Source organism: Pteropus medius, unplaced genomic scaffold (genome assembly GCF_902729225.1).
Source record: "Pteropus medius unplaced genomic scaffold, Ma_sr-lr_union100, whole genome shotgun sequence".
Classification (NCBI taxonomy): domain Eukaryota; kingdom Metazoa; phylum Chordata; class Mammalia; order Chiroptera; family Pteropodidae; genus Pteropus; species Pteropus medius.
In genome coordinates this window covers 225,356-239,366 of record NW_024352786.1, presented here as the reverse complement: position 1 = coordinate 239,366, position 14,011 = coordinate 225,356, and the positions used below count along the sequence as shown (strand labels likewise).

Genomic DNA, 14,011 nt, shown 5'->3' with positions numbered 1-14,011 from the left:
CTTAGTGATGTGGACAGAAAATGGACCAGAAGCAGACCTCGCAGGGGGCTGGGATGATCAAGGAAAGCTTCATGGAGGAAGAAGATCATGAGTTGGAGCTTGAAAAATAAATATAGGACTTATTAGGTAGTGAGAGAAAAGGAGCAATGGCATAACCAAAGGCACTGAGGCTGACTGTGCATGGCACATTCAGGAAACAGAATGCCTGGCTAAAATAGAGGGACTATGATGAGGAGTAATGCAAAACGACTAGAATAGTGAGCACGGTGGATCTTGCATATTAAGACATAAGCCACACACCCATTTAGATTATATAGTTTTGGTGAGAAAATTCCTTAGTAAACAATGTCTATAAATGATTTGTATATTTAATGACATATTTTTCTCCTTCCTGGCAAAGAGACGTACCATAGAACCTAGATTCTGTCCCATTAGAATTATAAAGAGGACATACAAAGCAAGAACAGAAACTCCAGATTATGTAAAAGCAGCTGAAAGGCCCTGGAGTTGAACAGTCAACAAAAGCACTGTTCTCTAGATAATTTTCTTTTTCTTCATTTTTCTCAATGACATTTTGAATGACACAGACACACCTTCTGAACTCTAGATAATTTTTTCTCATTTTCTTCGTTATTCTCAATTTCGAATGATGTGACACACTTTCTGAACTCCCCACACCAAAGATGACAAATACATAGCACATGATGCCACTCCCCTTTTCTAAGGCCATAGATAAAGCTCACTGATCTGTCTTCTTTTTTGCTAAGCCTATACTCAGCCTCAGAATCCTTCTGAAAACAGTGGTGATTGAACATAAGATGACTCTACTAAGCAATTCCACTCTAACTAATGTTAACTTGGGTTAACTTGTCCTAGGCCCTTGAGTCATTCCACTGGATTGCTTAGCTGCTGATTTCATTCATGTTCATTTGTTTATAGGGTTGGTGCTAGATTCTTTGCTTTTTGTTGGGGGGCAAAAGCATTTGGCCCTCTATGCCAACAGAAATCATGGATAAGGAACTGTCTGATTTGGTTCAAGATCTAACAATGCTGTAATTTGCATTATAGTCAGGCTGTGACATATCTAAGACAAGATAGTGGCATCCATAGACATGCATTAAGTCACATATTCACAAATGTGGGCTTATCTTTTCATTGATCATAGCAGTGGACTCGTCCAGTAGAGAAAGCTGAGCAAAGTTTTTATATTTCTAATGAGGCTTCAGACAGGCATACTGTAATGCATAGGGGAGGCTGAAAGAAAGACTCACCACAGTCTTTCAAATAAGGAGGTTTCTGTGATGGAAGTAGCTTACCTGTGGCTTTCTATATTGCCATTCTAAATGCCTACATTTGCACGTGCTAATAGCAGAGCTAAATGGTGAGGCCAGCTGCCTGAGGCTTTAGGAAGCATACTTGAGTGATGACAGAGGCAGACTACGTTGAGTATCTGGTCAAACAGTGAACTAACTAAAGGCGGGTCCCAAGTTTTTTTGGTGGCAGTCAATGCTCAGCTAAAGATAAATAGGACTGAAAGGAAGAAGAGAATTATATGGGAGTTGAAGGCCAGGTAAACCTGTTCTTGAAGAAGTCTGAGGAATGGGGTAAGATGGAAACAGAGAGAGAGAGAGAGAGACTCAGAGATTCAGAGACATAGAGTGACACAAGGTCAGAGACATGGAAGTTAAGAACTGTTGACAGAGGCAGAAAGATAGAGATCAAAACTTGGAGACAGAGAAAGGCACACCAGTGCACATAGATAGCCAGAAGCACACAGGACAGTGACTTCAAAACACAAACATAGACCCAAACAGAGTGGTCAAGGAGACAGAGGCAGAAGCCAAAGAGAGAGAAAGATGTAGATGCATAAAGAGAAATTGAAAGAGCCTGACTCAGAGGTAGATCAAGGGTGAATTGTCAGAAACTTGGAGAGACTGGAGGGGCAGAGCCACCGACTGGAGGAAGGGGTGGCCAATCGCATCTCATTCCAGCAGAAGTCCTTGCTGCTGTCCCCAGGTCAGCCTGCACAGTGCAAGGCTAGTGCATCATCACTAGTGATTGGGGCCAGGGAATGTTTGATTTACACTAGGACCCAAAGCTCAAAGACTGACTAGAAAAAAGTATTTTATGGTCAGTTTCAGACCGGTTCATATCAGGGGCAAGGAGCCAGAAGCGTGTGGGCTCAGAATAGGAATTTATTCTCTAGGGGAGTTGATGGGAGGAAGAAATTAACTCAGGCTTTAAAAAAAAATGGAAGTGTACTAGAAACCAGAAGAAGAAAGCCAGGTAGAAGCTTTCTCATAGAATGTGGCTGAAGATAGGGACTCTGAGAGGTGAACACCGGAACCAGAGTGATTAAACGCTGATTGACCACTGGGTCTCAGAGACTGGAGGGTCTGAGTCCACGTGGGCTCTTTTTATCTTCTAAACGCTCATGTATTTTGCCACTTTACCACTTGACTTATGCCATTTTCTCTTTAGAAAATGTCTTATGACTTCAACTGACAAAATCCTATTGGTTACAAGGTCATCCTCTCTATGTCCAGTCACATGCTGTGTGCCTTATCTAGGCACTGTTACGGCCCTCAGCCCACTCTATTCTGCATTCTCTAATTACGTGCATGTGCATTCTCTGTCCTCTGTCTTGTAAAGTCCTCAAGGGGACAGTCATTTCTTCTTAATTTCAGTATCCCCCACACTCCCTTGCATGTCATCAGTAACAGATGAACCTATGAATGAATGGAAGAGTGAATGAATGAAACAAAGTGACCCTCCTCAGTGTGGAGAACCTGTGTGGACAGATTTCCACATTAAGTAGAAGGAAGTCACCATCACCCACAGAGGAACAAAAAACAAAACAACCGAAGAGGAAATTCGCTTGAGTCAAAGAGAGATCAAATCATACACTAGTTACAAACTCTCCTACAGCCACAAGAGACTCACCTTCCGTTTTCACTCCCAGGTTACAGAATTGTGCACAGAAGAGGAACAAGCATTATTGCTCTACTTGGCATCACAGATCTGTAAACAGTTTCCTTTAAAGCTTTGACTTGACTACACTTTTCTAGCCTTGTCAATTTGTGTAGCCCACAAAAATGAAGCCTACACAAAATTTAATAAAGTTCTCATAAATTAGAATATTGACCTGGTTTTGTGTGCATGTGCGTGTGTATTATGTGAAGAATGTGGAAGAATAATGTCTTTTGTAATAAAATTTATTGGTCATAATAATCACAGAACTTTCTTTTTCTCTCTCAGTTTACGCTAGCACTAGTATATAGTGCTAGTATAAGAAGACAGAAGTTTGATGGAAACTAAGAAGTTGCATTAGTGGACAGGCATGTGGGTTCTGGAGGAAATCACCTGGATTCAAAGGTTTTTGAGCATGTAAACTTGGGCATGAGATAAAAGCTCTGCCCTTGATGTTTCTCATTCGTAAATGAGAATGACTTTAGTGACAGTATCTACCTCACAAAGATGTGTGAATTTAATAAGTCATACATGCAAAGGGCTTAATACAGTGCCTGGCACATGGTGAGCATCAAGTAATTACTAATTGCCGTGATTAGAACATATACCTCACTGAATCAGCGGAAAGAGCTTCAGCTTTGGGGAAATCTAGGCATGTCCCTCAGCTGCACCACTTATGAGGTTGGTGACCTGGACAGTTCCCTTAACTTATTTGAAGTCACCCTCTACATCTATGAAGTGAGTATAATTGTACGTATGAAAGGTGTTATTGTGAAGGCTAAATGATATAATGGATACAAATGGCATGGTGCTGGCACAGAGTAGGAGGTCAGTAAAGAATGACCATCGACAGGAAAGAATGCTGGTTTGGTTGGATAAGCAAGAGCTTGGGACCCAGATTCACTGGGATGTCTGCTAATGAGTCTGCTGGCATCTAAAGCTGGAATACCAGTACCTTTTGAAGACTAGAGCGAGTGTGTGCAAAATGTCTGCCTAATAAAAACTCATTTTGGTTATTATCATTTATTCCCTGGGTTAGCAAAACCCCACCTGAGGGCCAGTTCCTGCCAGAGCACATGTTTTTGTATGGACTAAAAGCAAAGAATGGTTTTATGGTTTTAAATGGCTGGGGTCGGGGTGAGGGGCGGGGTAGAGAATAAGAATAGTTTGTGACTCATGACAATTATATAAAATTCAGGTTTCAGAAACAACATTTTATTTGAACACTGTCATTGTCATTGTTTCTGTGTTGTTTCTGGCAGTTCTCACACGAAGGCAGATGTGAGTCGTTTTGACAGAGATCATAAGACCTGCAAAGCCTAAAATATTTATTACCTGGCTCTTTACAAAAAAATTTTGCTGATCCCCGATCTATGCTAACCTTCTCTTATATGTGGAGGTTACGGGACAGAGAAATGAGAGACATTTTGATTTATTTACTTATATATCCAGAGCTTAGAGTTTCACTTCTTGTCTCTGGCCAGCACAGCCAAACACTGACACTTCCTTAAAAAATTTGAGATTTGGGAAAGTATAGAAAAAAGAGGGTAGTTATTGTATTTCTCACCTGAAGGAATTATGCCTGACTAGATAATATGATTAATTTAAAAAATCCTAAAATATTTGTATTTCACGGTATCCCTTTTGCACCTATAGTTATATAGTTTTTAAAGAGGTAAGCCGTTATAAACTATGTAACTATACTGCTATTACGCTATCTCATAGAAAACTTTGTTATAGTCAAAGAATTTCTGGAATTTTAAATTATTTTTTAGTTTTTAATTAATTAATTTTTTTAATTGAAGAAATGATTTAAACTTTTTCCCCCATCTATCTCCCCCTGGAATTTTGAATTATTCACTGACTAGTAATTCTACACGTTTGTTGCTTAGGTGATGTCTCTAATATTCATTACTGTTTCATTTTCCTATCGCTTCCTTTTGAAAACAACAAATAACTTGACAGTTCCCAGCCCACTTCTCACTTCTCAAGGGCCCTTCTCCACTCCCTTGCCCCTCCGTCCACCACTGCCCACTCCTCCCCCAGTGAAGCTGAGCAACACTTGAAGATGGTTTTATGTCCTCTTGCTTTTGGACACATTAATATATTTAAGATGGAAGAAAATAAATGTTTTTAGCTCGACACTCTATAAATGAGACAAAGAAATCCATGTGAGTTACTTGATTTAAGTACTTTAGAAAGGAGTAAGTTTGTCCTCTTAGCAAGTCATGTGTATCCTAGATAGGCAAGAAACGGATTTGCTGCAGTTCAGGGTTTAATTTTTAGAGCTTATGTATTCCAGAGCCTGAAGAAAAATAGGGACTGAAAAAACAAAGATACATATTATCTCTCTGATTTAACTGTCACATTATCTGTTTATATCCATCAAAAATACAAACATAAGAATCTGCCTGACTAATCAAGTAACATATTTAAAATAATTTAAAAATTAAGTCATTAACACCAGCTACTTTTTATGCATCAAGTACATTATTTCATTTTGTTTTTTGGAGCTTTTTATAAACTAAATTAACCAGGAGTTTTGGTATAGGTCATACCTAGCCCATGACTTAAAGGTTGGAAAAAACGTTTCATTTATGTTTGAGAATTCTGCCAGAGGAAATAGGTCATATTATTACCTGTAAAAGTTATATCAGGTGTGTCCTGGAGGGGCTTGAGTCGATTATTTTTCAGGAATTTTGCAAACTGGCTGTTAAATCCTTGGCAGCACGACATCGCCCAAGATAGGAATATTTACATCAGGGAAATAGGCAGACTATAGAAATCAGGGCTGCCCCCAGCCTAGGTGGTTTATCAGCACACCACCACCACTGAGCATATTTAAATAAACCATGATCCTGACAGTTCTTCTCAGGGGAATGAAGATGTTCTAAAATTGATTTATGGTGATGGTTGTACCACTCTTTCAAGTCACTAAAAATTATTAAATTGTGCACTTAAAACGAAGGAGTTTTATGATCTCTAAAATATACTTTAATAAAATTAGTCAATGAAATGCTTCTACACCAACAAACAAGATGTCAACGTGTATTAATGGCTTTAAGATTCAGGTACATACCCAATAAATAAAAATAAAGCCACATTTACTTAGTGCTGCTGATGGATTTATAGTCTATGCAGTGATTCTCAACCTTGGTCTCACTCTGGAATTCACTTGGAAAGTTTAAAAAGAAAGTGCTCACTCCCAAAAGACTGAAGCCATTTGTCTGACCTGTGGCCTGTACAGGAAGTTTTAAAAACTTCTTGGGTGGTCCTAGTGCACAGCCAAGGTTAAGAACCACAACTACGAAGCAATGTCCCCAGATATTGGTAGCTCGTCTATTGTCGCTGAAACAGTTTAATAAATGTTTAATAAATTCCCAGGCCTTCTGAAATAGAGAAGTCTGGACATAAACGCGCCTTTTTGGGGGGTGGTGTTTCTGAATTGTATTGAACATCTGTTCTTTGCGCATGGGGGGAGGACACAGATCTGTTTTTTTGTGGGTTTCACCTATACTTGCTTCCTGCCATGGGCATTATGGTGGGGAGAAGGGATATCATCTAGCTAGAAGGTAGAGTTTGATTCTGAGACCCCAAATTTAAAATCTAAAGACAGGATTTATTGAGAACTTTTACAATGATGCGACACAAAAGACAACATCTCTGCAATCTTAGTGCAGAGAGATTTCATCCCTGTCAGTGTTTTTTCGGGTAAGAACATAGGCTTTGGCAGGTTTGAATCCCAGCTTTGTCATTTAATGGATGTATGATGTGGGCAACCCCTTTGGTGCTCATTTTTTTCCTCTGTAAGATGGAGATGGTAACAGTTCCCATGTCTTTGGGTTGTTGTGAAGATGAGAGCTGTTTAGTAAGACAGAGGGTGCAGGTCTTGCCCCTCATGAAGCACAGGTGTTGAAACCAGCCTCGCCAGGATATTCCCAGTGATTTAGGGTGAACTTTCAGTGTCTCTAGGAAATCCCCTCTTGTGTAATACTTATTTCTTTGATTAAATGTACTGATGAGTTGTCTCATCTGGTCCCTTCTTACAGATGAGACTATGATGACTTTCCCTACCCAGACTCATAACCTGATGGAGGCAGAAATTGTATCCTCTTTCTGCCTTGTTATATTTAAACTCATTCACCCCCACTTTCCATCTCATACACAGACATGCACACACACAAGAGCTCACAAATGCGGCGTCAGGAGAAAGAAGGGCGTATGGGACGTGGCTGCAGACACTTCCTCATTCTTTCTCTTTTGAAAAAGTCCCTCTCCTGTACAGTAGGGTAAGCTTTCTGTTTATCTTACCGACACTATGGTCCTTTTACTGTCAAAGGCTTAGAACTCAAAATTTTTCACAGCACATTTATTCATAAACCAGAATCAATATAAAGGAGACTGAGCAACAACAACTCAATTCTGTCCCTGGTCTCAAAGAATGTCCTACATTTATTTGATTTTTGTCCTATTTTCTGCATCTACCTGTTCTCACATCCAGAAAAATAATATATGCTTTACAATGCAACTGTCCCCAAGCAGGGAGACACCTAACAGACGCAAATGAGTCAAGTGGAAGGGATAGAAGGTTAAGGTGCAGAGTGCTAAAGGTAATCCTTAATCAAAGTGAGCATTTGGGTGGGGGTGGGGAGTTAATGTTCACCCAAGAGGCTTTGAAAGGAGATCTCTTCTCTTACCCCAAGTCCTGGATCAGCTCAGCTTCGTCTGATCTGCTCCACAGGTCTGAAGGATCCTGGGCGCTCATCTTCTCTTCCAGAGACTCTGCTCTGCCCATTCGCGCTCCTCTCGTCTGCGAAGCCCCTGCCAGGTGCTGTGGGAAGAGGCAGAGATGGGCTCTGCAGCTCCTCACACTCTCCTCCTCTGAAAGAGAAGCCAGCTGTGGCTGTGAGTCTCCAACCAGCAAGGAAGTGAAACTTGGTTACCCCTCCCACTGACACTCGCCACCCTAGCCCCAGGGCACTGGCAGGAGTGTGCAGTCAGTCAGGAAGTATGCAAACTAGGTAGCCACCTCTCAGGACACCCACACTTCATCACGCAACCTGCAGTTTCTGTCAAAGGAAATGAAAAGACGGCACTCAACTGGGATTGGACTGTTAATTCAAACTCTTCTCATGAGGCCAGACCACAGTTTCTCCTTAGTGCTATTGACCTCTGGTTTGTAGAGGGCGGTTCATGCAGTCATTCACCCCCACGTTCCATATCCCACACAAAACAATGAGGAAGCTTCAATAACACTTTTAGAGTCGATCTAGGAATCAGTCAAGCCACTAGCTTTGATCCTGAAGTCCGGTTTTTAGCAGTTTCTCGATATTTCTGCCTTTTTCATCCAGGCTTTCCAACATACCCTTGACGTTCAGGTTGGCACGATTCAGAAACAATGATTCAATATTGTTTCCTCCCATGGCAGAAGGATTAAGTGAGAAGAGGGTGGGAAATGTGGGAGGGGGCCAGCCTGTTGCCAGCTGCCGGGGCGTGTTAGAACTCCCGGAGTCTTTGAGTGCCACTTTCTTCTTCGCTGGGCTTACTCACAGCTGGTACTGCTTTGGGTCCCGCGCTATGGGTAGAGAATTCCATCTGCTTGGAAGTCCTAAAGGAAAACTGTCATAACTCTGAATCTTTGGGAATCAGACAAAATACAGTAATAAATGAGAAAAGGACATGTGTTGTTTCCTCACTCTGGGTTCACCAGAGTGCTCTGTAACTTGCTTCTTCCAGTGCCATCTGAGGATCGGTGGCATTGGCATCACTTGGAGTGTATCGGAGCACAGAATTTTGGGTCATCCCAGCTCTTTTGAACCAGATTCCCAAGATGACTCCCTGCACTTTAAAGTTTAAAGAGACATCTTCACAGGATACCAAGACAGCAGAGCTGTTCCTAAGGAGAGGGCGATCTGAGCCTGGCATCATTCTCTTTCCTTAAGGCCCTTGCCTATCACCTTTGCGTGTCAGCGTTTGGTGAGACCCTGACTTCCTCTGACGGTCAGGGAGAAACTCCTGAGTGTCTAGAGACAGCCGGGGAAGACTGGACTCTGATAAAACACACACTAACTGATTGTATATGAGCATTTAAAATTCTCTTTATGTTCGCAGAGAAAGGCAGGATCCACTCACAAAGAAACCGGGGAAGGGAGGGGCCAAATGTGCCTGCAGCAGAGATAGGGGACCAGCTGGGCAGCAGATTCCCATTTCCTTTCTACAGCCCTCTGTTCAATGTCTTAGTATCTATTTTGATCTTGTTTTAGCAAATTCTGGTTTTTCTTTTTTTAGCCTTTTTTTTTTTCCCCAGAAAAGTAGCAGAATTTACTAAGATGACTCTCTTCCCTTTTACGGTCTTCTTGTCATTCTCTTTTTCGTTTTGCTTTCCCATCTGTTGTTCTCTCCTGTAATGCCATTCTTTCATTTTATCATTCATTCCATTTTCCCCAGGATGCTTCCCTTCCCTATCGTCCTCCTGCTCGGCTAAGTACACATTCAGCGTTCCAGCAGGAGCCGTTGCTGCGGTGGAACTAGATGGCTTCCACACAATGCTGGACATTCATAAAATATCCGGTAGTATATTTTGCATGAGATTGTTTGGATGTTATTTTTTGTTAAAGAAATAGCAACTTCTGCTTCCACACACCTTTCAAATGAGTGCAAGGTATATATTTAAATAACACATAATTCACTTCTTATCTATTTCGATAATCTCTTGTCAGTGGTGCTGATTCATAGCCCCTAACTCTTTCTGTGCTAATATTGGACGTAGACGTTGACACAATCAAGCTTACGTTAACAATTTTGGAACTTCTTGTTCTTTGTTAGAAAACATTTATCAAAAATATTAGACCTTTTTTGGAATGGCGATCACACTCAAATTATCAATTTTCTCATAAAGGAGAACTGTTGCGTCCAGATTCAAATTTCTTTATTAGGGTAATGGGCTTCTAACAGTCAGGACTTCTCTAAGGAAAACTATTTAATAGAAACAACTCCATGTAGTTGAAGGCCCTTTTTGATCTTTTTTTCTAATTTATTTATCTCTACAGAAAGCTCGCATACCACGATGTCGGTTTGTCATCTGGTCAACCTGGCAGTGGCCATTTTACTCACGCCTTCTGCAGCAGGAGTGGTTCTCTGAGCTCCATTTGTTACTTGTTTTCTGTTAACCAAGCATGATCTGTTCTCAATTATTTATGTTGGTGAGGAGTAAAGAATACATTCTGGAAAGGGACACTGTGGTTTGAGATTATCATGAACTGAGGTTACCACAGCTTTTTGGGAGTCATTTTACTTGCCTTTGGTTAAATTTTTTTCTGCCAACCTGCATAGGACACGTGTTGTACTGACCTACCCTTGACTTGTGTGTTAGTTTCTCCTCTCTTCTCTGCTGCTGCGTGTGGAATCCCATCACAGTCTGCTTCCAGATCCCTTATTATTTAAGGGGACTGCGCCAGGCTGCCATGTTCCATGTTCTGTCTATGTGGTGTCACTGCTCCTTCCGGACCTCCAATGTTCCTTCGGATAGCTACTCAATCAGCTATGTACAGTCCTTATCTCTGTCTCTACAGGGTTCGTTCTTGTGAAGATGTGTGGTGGGAAGAAGGAAGTGGTCACAGCACTGCAATGGCTGGAAGTGACCCATACCTTGAAGTCGGTGACTTATAGCCACATCCAGACAGATTTAGCATGGGTGCCTCCAGGGAACTGGATAAGGCTAGGTTTGAGAATTCTCTCATAGTCTATCCAAAACCACTCTTTCGAGCCTCACTGTTAAATAATATCAGACTCCTTCCTTATTTAGAAATTTTCCTCTCGTTGATTTTAAGCAAACAGATTCTCCTGGAATCCTCAGACCGTTTTTCACATGTATGTCTGTCTAAATCCCAACTCCAGACAGAATTTCCAAAACCCCATGCCAAACAAGGTGTGAGGCGTGAGGGGAGGTTTAGGGACGCTCCACCTTGTAGGTTCAACTCCAGCACAACTCAAAGCCCCCTCTGAGAAACTACTTGGCCATGCTTTCTCCTTTCTTTTTCTCCAAGGCGGAGGAAACTCAAACGCTGCCTAATTTTAGTCTCATAAAGAATACATACACTGTTGTAACATTCTCTTTTTGCTTGGAACGCCTTCACCCTGAACTCTGTCCAGTTTTCAAGTCTCAGCATAGGTTTTGCCTGTCCTCATGGTGGTTTTCTGATTGGGTCCAAGCATCTATACTGCCATATAGAATTTACATATTTTGATGGTAAGACTGTTGCTACCGTATTGAGATTAAAGTCGTTTTTTCTTGAAGTGTTCCTCAAGACAAACTCTTCATTAGGCTGCGAAAGCGCGTAGGAAGAACTTATGTCTTGTTCGTTTTTATGCCCCTGCCACTCAGCACAGTACCTAAGAAGAACCAGCAGCTTGACAATTCTTGTTCAATTGATGGTAAAGATGCTTTCTGAAGATTTCGATTGAAAGCTGCTGAAAATTGGGCTATTTTTTTTTTTATTTGAGGCATTATGTCAGTTTAACTTTCTGGAAAATAGATGCCAAGATGAAATGAAAGGTGCAGGGCATACCTTGGGTGGAAGTGCCTGTGAAGGACAGAGGGGAGCAGGAGAGTGGAAGGCTAGGGGAGCCTCGGAGCACAGCGAGGAGCTGCGCGTTGGCTCCTAGAGCTGTCATGACAAAGCGCCATGAACTGGATGCCTGCAAACAAGAGGAATTCGTTCTCTCGCAGTTCAGGAGGTCAGAAGTGTGACATCGAGGTGTTGGCAGCGCAAGTTTCTTCTGGAGGCTCTGGGGAAGGGCCTGTCCTGTACCTCTCTCACAGTTTCAGGTGGTTGCCAGCACCCCTTAACACCCCTTGGCTTGTAGACCCATCACTTTAATGTTTGCCTCTGCGTTCACACCACTTTCTTCTCACCGTGTCTTCTAAGGGCCCTTAGAAAACCAGTCATTGGATTTAGAGAACCCCGCTCTCCACCTCTCCAATCCAGTATTGTCAGCACCGAGCTGATCAAGAAGGGAAGGTTTTGGTAGTGAGATGTCCAGTTGCAAGAACGCACGAGCCGACATGAGAACAAAACGGCAGGCACCAACTTTATTGTGGAGAGCACGTGCTTCTTCTGTGCTAGGGGACCGCAGGGGCTTTATACATGTCAGAGAGCAATAGTGGCATTCTGCCACACATGCGTGATGCAATGAGCTGAGTCATACTTACATAAGTTAGGCGCAGGCGCCCTACTACAATTAATGTAACATTCTCAATCTGGAGTCCTATCCCTAGCCGCGAGCCTGGATCACAGCCAGACCTGGGACCCACAAGTATGACCTCATCTTAGCGAATTACATCTGTACAGAGTCCATTTCCAAGTAAAATCACATTCCAAGGTTCCAGGCGTAGACATGAATTTTGGGGGGGAAGCTATTGAACTCAGTACACGCTGACACCTGTGAAGGGACAGAAAGAGGAAGTAGGGGAATTAGGGACAAAGAGTTTTAGATTCAAGTTCTCCAAAAGTCTCAGTCAGGCCAACAGGGAGCCCCAGAGCAAAGGTTGCCCGTTAGAGGAGTTTATGTCAGGCAAGAACAGCCCAGCTCTGGTGCCCTCACAGCAGCTTCTGGAAAGGGCCTTAATCATAAAAATATGTTCCGTCTGTTTATGTAAGAAATAGCTGAACCTGTAGAGAAATTTTATAATAGTTTATTTGAGCCAAACTGATTTCACATGCCAGGGAATAAGATCTCAAATGCTCTGAAGAATAATAATTTTGCAGCTTCATTTATGCATTTCAGATTAAGGAAGGGACGAAAGGAAGATTGCAGAAGGCAGGGATTGGATTAAAGACAGTTAATAAAATTATGTGCTCTCCTGAGGGTTAATATCCCTTTTAAGGAGTATTACTCCTGGCATCTCAAGGGTGTGTTAATCTAGACGCACAAGAACAATGGACAGGGCTCACTTAAAACCTTCCACTAAGAAGTTATAGGCCTAGGATGTGACTGCCCACCATGACCTGCTCAGTTAAAAATTTATGATCAGATCGGCCTGTGAGGTTACTTTCAAAAGAACTCCCTTTTTTTTTTAATCCATACTTCTTTCTTTTCGCCAAATAATTATGACAAAAGTAAAGGCCTTCTAGTTCTGGAGCAGTTGGGGGACTGCAGTGAGCATCTCCCGATGCCCCAGGCCACTGATCTTCTCTAGAAGAAAATCTGATAGAAGAAAATATTGGTTCCCAGAGTCAGGCACTCCAGCTGATCAGCTTCTTCTTCAGACAAACCAGACATCTTCCAGAAGCGTACACCCAGCAGAAATCTTCTCAGTCTTTCTTCTTTTCTCTTTCTATTTCTTCTCTTTTGTTTCTTCTCTACTGTTTTTCCACTTTTCATTTTCAATACTCAATCTTGAACTCCGTTGTTAACCTTCTTTATCTAATGGGTAGGATTTGTTCTATTCACTAAGCCATTGACTTGGTTTAATTCCTTCATATTATCTTTAAGTACCTGAAGGTTCTACAGAAGCAGTACATCTGTGTAGTTCACAAAACCCATTCCAGGGAAGGCAGAAATCAAGAGTCCCTCTCAGTAGTGGGGAAATCCTTGTCTTGCACTGAGGTTCCTTAGAACTCTTACTGTGGTATGTCATCCAGAAGAAGATCCAGTCTCTCAACATTTCCTGAAAGCCATATGTACTCTTCATCATTGTGCATTCATAGTAGAGCAAAGTTCACATCCTCCACCAGCACTAAAAGAACGGAATGTCAAGGATCAAGTTCATGGCTTCTGTGGACTTTATCTCAGCTCCTACCAGAACATTCAGCTGCTTTGTTATTGAAGCAAGGACAGGGTATCTTGCAGATTACAAAACAAATACATGTTTAGAACTCTCCTTCCTCTCTTCAAACTAGCCCTTCCCTTCTCCTTGCTCCTCCTTGAACTTGGCTCATTTTTTGCCTCAAGTCTTTGTAATTGTTTTTCCCTTTTCCTGCCTCTCTCTCCCTCCAAATTTCACATGGTTCCTTCTTAGAATTTATTCAGATGTTTTGTT

The 14,011-nt window shown here is 41.8% G+C and overlaps 1 protein-coding gene across 1 annotated transcript in view; it reads right to left on the bottom strand.

Moving 5' to 3' along the window:
* The window catches only part of DAPP1 (dual adaptor of phosphotyrosine and 3-phosphoinositides 1), a 42,265-nt gene extending 34,334 nt beyond the window's left edge, over positions 1 to 7,931 (bottom strand). Inside the window, exon 1 of the mRNA XM_039848885.1 lies at positions 7,668 to 7,931. Coding sequence (XP_039704819.1) covers positions 7,668 to 7,765 — 98 coding nt within the window. The 5' untranslated portion in view covers positions 7,766 to 7,931. The remainder of the gene's footprint in view (positions 1 to 7,667) is intronic.
* Between the last annotated feature and the right edge of the window lie 6,080 nt (positions 7,932 to 14,011).